Source organism: Ostrea edulis, chromosome 7 (assembly GCF_947568905.1).
Source record: "Ostrea edulis chromosome 7, xbOstEdul1.1, whole genome shotgun sequence".
In the NCBI taxonomy this organism is placed as follows: Eukaryota; Metazoa; Mollusca; class Bivalvia; order Ostreida; family Ostreidae; genus Ostrea; species Ostrea edulis.
The window spans coordinates 78,435,063-78,442,472 of record NC_079170.1 but is presented as its reverse complement, the minus strand read 5'-3'; the positions used below and the strand labels follow the sequence as shown (position 1 = coordinate 78,442,472).

Sequence of the window (7,410 nt, the reverse complement as noted above, 5' to 3'; positions counted from 1 at the left end):
ATTCGTGCTCGGGTATGGCCTTGAATTGACGACCATTTGTGTCCACCCTCACGACACCTCCTACGTGTTCTTGTTTTTTTTTCTTTCAACTATAGTCCAGCTTGACATGTCATTACTAATGGTGTTGATATACGTGTAGTTGAAAATGAGGACATCAAACAACATGTTTTTAAAAGGTCCTAAATAGAGAGAACCTCGATCTTTCAATTGGCGACAGAAGTTCATCTCTATTATGAATTCTGTCGAAGATTATGACAGATGATGGGCTAAATATGAAAAAGAAGGACTTGATACGTTGTCAGAGTGGATTAAAAGTATAAAAGGAATATTAAAATATTAACAATTAGTAATTTTTATTTACAATTAATAATTATACTAACTTACGGTAGGTGAACAATAAATCCAAACAGAATTTACACACACAAAAATAATAATTCAAAAATCGTAGTTCCCAGTAAAATAATCCAAAAAGCATGTAAAGTGTCTAACCAGAGCTTTTTTGTCAAAAGAATTTCAGTGTATTTATAATAGGAAGGAATTTTCTAGTACAATCTTGAAAGACCATGAAGCAACCATTACGTAATCTCTCTACTAAAACTAACATGTTTAGAACGATCTCGGTCACAGGTGTCAATGACAAGTAAACAAAACTCTCTAGAATAATTTAGTTTAATTTAGTGCAAATAGCAATACACAACACATTAAACCACCATAGAATTTCCGAAACGATTACTTTAAACGTTACTATTAAAATCCCTGTATGATCATTTTATTTGTCAGTATTCCAATTTCAGCATTGTATTAAAGTCCACATTCTATTTTCACTTCCTTTTTGATCATTCCCTGTTGACCAATTGCTCCAGACTTAAGCCCTCTATCTTGATTAGGTAAATGGATTATTAAGTCTTACTAGTAGTCAAAATCATTATGTAAATATTATTACAATGGTATTAAATCAATCCTCCTAGGCACCTGATCCCACTTCAGGTGTGTCCAGGGGTCCGTGTTTGCCCAACTATCTATTTTGTATTGCTTGTAGGAGTTATGAGATTGATCACTGTTTTACTTATCTTCACCTTGCATCAATCAGGAGTAAAAAACAAACATTCTACCTAATGACAGGTTTTATTTGCAAATACGATAATCATAGCGACCATAGCATTTGCGAAACAATTACATTAAAGTTGAAATCCCTGTAACTTATTTGTCTGTAACATTTTTTTCTGGAAACACCAAAAGTGGAATCAAGTGTCTAAGTGGAGTAAATATCCCTGTTGACCAGTCACACATTTCTTTGTTAATTCCTACATTCAATGTGAACGTTAAGATTGTGATTTTAATCAGTTCAGCATTATATTAAAGTTTACATCCTATTCTCATTTCTTTCTTGAGAAATCTCCCTCACTAGAGATTTATTGTAATTACAGGACAGAGAAATCCATGGATATTTTTTGGTCAGCACTTGCATATGTAATTCTTATCATTCGTGAAGCAAACCCAGCACATGAAGATCATAACATTGCGCAACAGGGAAGCGATTTTGGTTTCAACTCTACACATGTATTATTCCAAACCATTCTTCTTTGTGGGACAGATTTAATCTGTAACAAGTCTTTGCTGAATGTATTCGACATCCCAATCCAGTCAGTATCAGCTAAAGCACGATGTGGGAACTGTTCCTGCGATTGCTTCAACTTCACACCCGCAATCAATTGCTGCCCCGATATCATCTTTCAACATGGGCTTCTGGAATGCAAGGATGTACAAATTTTGTCCAACACATTTGACTTCAAAGAAGTTGTTGTCTCCTGTCCAGTCGGAACAAGCCCAAATTTATTACAGGAGTGTACAAAGGAACGCTCTACTATTGATGTACTGTTTCAACCTCCAGTAACTAGTGCTATAACAAACATTTCATATCTGAATAAAGAATGTGGTGCATGTAATCATGCAACCAACTTGAAAAAATGGAATATCACGTTCAGATGCTCAAATGATGTAGATTTGAATTACCTATCATCCTACCAAGAAATAGTAGATATGGCAAATGTGCAAGAATGTGATATTATATTTAATCCTCCCAATTCCTTGCAAAATTGTACCACGTATTTGCAGTCAAAAATATCATTTTGCAATTCCACAGGATCATGGCTGAATTATGATGTGCAAATAGAAAGAGCTTGTCATAGCTCCTATGTTGCTGTGATAGGTGTGTTCAAAAACATTTTTTGTGCTATGTGCAATCCACCAAAATTTAAAGAGGGATTCCTGATTGACGAATGTGACAATTCTACCAGCATATACAGGGAAACATGCCGGTTTCTCCCGTTTCAGGAAGCATCATTTCCTTACAAGAATTACTTTTGTTTTCTTTGCAACCATGGTGACAACAATACATTGTACTATAAAGATACTGACCTCATTGAATCACCATCTGAGTCATACCTACCTGTAGAAGAATATCCATTTCAGTTTACATTTACATTTGCTTATAATGCCGACGACATTAAACAGTACATGAACAGACTCTTAAAAACACCGAATCTAAATGAAACCGTTTCCAAGCCATCAACGGAAGAAACTATATATAGACGGGAAAACCAATTTCAATGTTCAAAAGCATTTGAAATTGGTGATCAATCAAGATTTTCAACACACATTAACTCAACTCCGGCCGAAAATGCATCTAGCTCAGATGTGAATACCTTATCTTCTATTAATATAACAAATCTAATTCGAATGAGTTTCGCGTTTTCGAGACATGGTACCTGTACACCAGGATTATTGCCAAACTACACCATTCCTCTGCAGAAACAATGCTCCTGTACTGTAGGATGTACGTCAGATTGTTGTGATGATTTTGCCTTAAAAGTTCCGTGGACTTGTATTGATGGTCGTTACCATAGAGATGGGAATAAGAAAGATTTTTTGGCGATTGGTGGATGTATGGAAGATCCAAACATGGAACATCTGTGCAGCGGTGACAAGAGCTATGAGTTTTTTCAGGCATTTCCTGTTACCTCAAAACACGGATATAGAGAAAATTACGTTAATTTCTTTTGTTATTTGTGCAACAGAAAGACAAATAAAAGAAATTATGCCAATGTCACTGAATATGTTACGAAAGAAATCGAAGTATGGCCTTTGGTTGTCCTTTGTACTGTATACGTAAATCACAGGAACTTCCATTCACTCCAAAGTCTGATTGAATATGTCAACCGGATCTCATGTGTATTGGAATTTTCACCACCTGCCAATTCTTCTAGATGTAGTGAAAATTGTAACGAAGACCAAACTGAAATAGTTGAAAAATGTAACAAATCTGGAACTTGGTTCACGTTTAATGAAGAAATCCTATATGCATGTGAAAATTCGGATTCATTTCGATTTCCCCGAATCAAGCTGGATAACACCATTTACAAAAATAAATTTTGTACAATTTGTAATCCTTTCAAAGGAAATTTCGCAGACAACTGCTATGGTGATTTCCCTCTACGTTCAAATATTAATCAAGCGTGTAACGAATTTCCGAGCATAAACGTTTGCCATCCATACAAAAATGTGTTTTGTGAAATGTGTCATAATGATGGCATTGAATCGTACTGTTATGAAGAATTAGATGCTAACACTTATTCTAAAGTTATTGTGGATCCCTTCTATCCTGAGTTTCCTTATTATGGGACTTTCAGATCAACTTTCACCTTTTCAGCATATGACACTTCCGACACTGTTATTAACGAGCCAAACATAAAATGCAAGGAATACCAGATCTTTGATGATTATCAGGTAGGTAGTTCTTATATTCTAACAATAACATAAACACACAGGAAAAGATCAGGGTGTTTAATGAAATCATTAAACATACATAAACGTTTGTTTTATCAGACATTATATAGACTGATTATATGCTACACAAGCATAGCTTACAAATAAACTTCATAGGCACCAGTTGCATGATTACAGATGACATAGGAATAGCAAATATAGACCTCACTATTGTCTATGATAACAAGACGCATTACTCTAAAAAAAATTATGTTTGTCATAAATGAAACAAGTGGTTATGTTTACATTCAAATAGCTGCTAGCGGATAAAATGCAAAAATAAAGTGTTCTGAAGTACAAGTAAGTTGTCCTCTGATTCACTAGATCTGCTCAGTGAATATTCATTAAATCAGAAAATCAGAACGATTACACTTGATTACACTGACAGACATTTTCGAAACTCGATAGCGATGAAAGAGAATATATCGTTACTAGCTTGAAAATACGGATGTATATTAAATTGCTCTTAAAAAATTTAGAAATTCATTTCAAAATTATGGATTATCTCCCTCATGCATAGCTCTTATCCTTAGACGAATTTGGCTCCATTTTTTGGCACGCTGTTTTTGGCTATATTTAGCTCTAAAACTTCATAGTTATTTCGGATTTCAAACATTTCGGTTGAGCATCACTGAAGAGACATTATTTGTCGAAATGCGCATCTGGTGCAACAGAATTGGTACCGTATAAGTTTTACATCTAACACTTTGATTTCAATGCTTACCGTTATCATGAAAATTTTAATTTTGTTTTTCACTTTCATTTATTTACAGAATACTTGCAAAAATTTGACATGCTTTCCTGGGAAGCTCCTGCGAAATGACACCTGCGTATCTTTCCTAATGGAGTCGTCTAATTTACGTTATACTTTGGCCTTGAAGCTGGAGTTTATTAATCTTGCACTAATTAACGCAACGGTTAAAGAATCAATAACCAAAATACGGGATTACATTTCCCATAATATCCATACCCTATTCAACACTTATGTCTTTGTTGAGGATTTCATATCAATGAGTAGAATCGGCTGCAGTGATGCATTTTCGAAGAATGGAGAAGTGTTGTTGTACTTAAAAATGTTCATAAATGACACTGTTAATAGAGATGAGATGGAACATAAACTACTCAGTTTCACTGACAGTCGTGTTGATTGGAATTTGTCAGATATGTTAGCACAAGATTGGAATGGATCTATTATGAACATCAGGGTTTCAAGAAGTCTGCAATCCTTATTCTTGCCTTCGTTTTTGTGGAAACTTGACAAAAAGACCCACTGCTTTGTTCTGGAAGAAAACCTGAGCCACGGTCCGGCAGTCTACAGAAATGTGTTGGTAAACCCGTTGTTGACATGCAAACAAGTTATTGTGAAGGACGGTGACTTTGGGGTGGGGTGGACAAACATAGCAACGAAATATTCTTTCCTAGGTTTCAGTATTTCTCCTCATCACTTTGCCTCGGCCGACAATGGTGGGGTACGGGTGTGCGCAAAAGAAATACCATTCTACACAAACAAAGGGACGGCATCAAAAAACGACCTGTCACCGTTATCAATCCTAACCCTCGTTTGCATCATCATTTCTTTAATCTGCTTGATCATAACATTTGTGACATACTGTATGTTCTCAAGTCTTAGAACCCTGCCTGGAATGAATAACATGTGTCTGGTCGTTTCTCTGTTTTTAGCGCAGTTGCTCATGATAATAAGACCCTCTTTCCGATCAAAATGGTTATCCATAGTTTCCGCATTGTCGCATTTTTCTTGGCTCTCCACGTTTCTTTGGCTTCAAGTCTGTTCCTTTCATATGTTTCGTGTCTTCAGTGCAAAAGGTCAATCTGAATTCAATGGACTGCAAAGTAGAAAAATTCTTGTTCAATATTCAGTTTACGCATACGGCATTTCTGCAGTTATAGTTCTGACTAATATCGCCATCACGTTGATCGTCACGATTGGAGAAAATACGGGATATGATAAAACATCCGCTTTGATGACGTATTCATTCGCATTCATTGCCACTCTAATAGCCCCGTTATCACTTGTTTGCGTGACAAATATCGTGTTTTACATTTTCACTGCGTATAAAATATATTCTACCCCAAAAATAGAGTCGACAACCGGAAGTAAGGTTCATTTTGGTGTGTATATGAAGTTGTTTACCTTGACGGGGCTTTCTTGGATTCTACAGATAATAGATACATTTCTGGAGATGTCTATTTTCTCGTATCTTGTTGCTATCCTCAACGGCTTACAGGGTTTGTTTCTAATGATCAGTTATGTATGTAATGGGCGAGTTTGGAGGATGTATCTTAAAGCGTGCTTCAAGACGCCCTCCGATTGGAATATCCCAAACGTGAGTTCGAAAACAAACACGACGAACATATAACTCGCTGTAAGAAATCAAATTTTGAGCTGTTTATATATTTTTAGTTGATGGCGATTGTCCTGAATGCTTGTCATGCACACATCTATAAATTCTCGTAATATTGTATGCATCTATTGCTTCTCAATCAAGGATATTCCACGTGTTGTTGATGATTTAATTGATGTTTTGAGATTTCAGTCGTTTTGAAATTTTTATTGTTGAATTAGATATATCCTGTGTGGAGAACTTTATATTGATTGTGTTTTTAACTTACATTGCACTTCTCTTATTATCTTAGTATTGGTTCATCATGTTAGAAAGTAGGAGGAGTTAAGGAAAATGGGCTTTTCTTATGTACTTTGACGGTATAATTGTTGTATCTTTCAAGGGTAGAACTTGGTTTATATTGTACAATTCTTTAGATATTTCCTAATTCCCAATAAAAGAAAATAAACTATATCATGTATTGACGTGTTCAATATGAGTAATACACAAATTCACGAAACAGCAATGCATTCCATGGATATACGCAACAGCATTCCACACGTCTCACATGTGTTATATCACATATAGGAATAGTGCAATATTGAAATTTCGTCCTTACATTGAGTAAAGAATGTCTAGGATACTAAACGATTTAAGCAACAGGGCAGTTCAGTTACTGTTAGCTTGAAACACCCAAAAAGACTGTGGCAAGATTTGCGAATGTCCACAAAAGTGCAATGCTTCGTCTCTACATACGATTTATATTGTTTGGTACAACGGTCTACCGCCGGAGGTAAAGAGGCCTCGTCAGGTTCGGTTCATGAGATTGCAGCATTTGTGCAACTGGTTTGTAACTGCATAAAAATCCAGATGATACACCGGGGAAACAGAATCTACGAATGAACCATTTTCGCTCATGTGGCATCAGCTGCGTCACGTTACAGTGGGAATATCCTTAATCGTCATCAACATGACGTTAAACTCAAGTAATTGCGACAAACTGCAACGATGATATCGTGTACGTTTTTATGAGGATACAAGATCCACGCTTTACCGCTCTCTCACTAATGGAACACATGTTAGATCGACACATTCGAACGCACCCAACTCCAACGGAGACTATACTTGCGTTTTCTTCAGACACTTCTGGAAAGGTGGCAGAACATTATAAAACAAACCAGGTAATGGACTCTATGCATCCACTGTAGTAATATCCAATGAAAGGTGAATATAACTCCTATAA

General features: G+C 35.9%; 1 protein-coding gene across 1 annotated transcript; it reads left to right on the top strand.

The window, feature by feature from the left end:
- The first annotated feature begins 4,898 nt into the window (after positions 1 to 4,898).
- On the top strand, positions 4,899 to 6,203 carry LOC125656270 (G-protein coupled receptor Mth-like). Its single transcript, XM_048886888.2, has one exon. It carries the CDS (start codon positions 4,899 to 4,901, stop codon positions 6,201 to 6,203), a length of 1,305 nt encoding a protein of 434 aa, XP_048742845.2.
- The last annotated feature ends 1,207 nt before the right edge of the window (positions 6,204 to 7,410 follow it).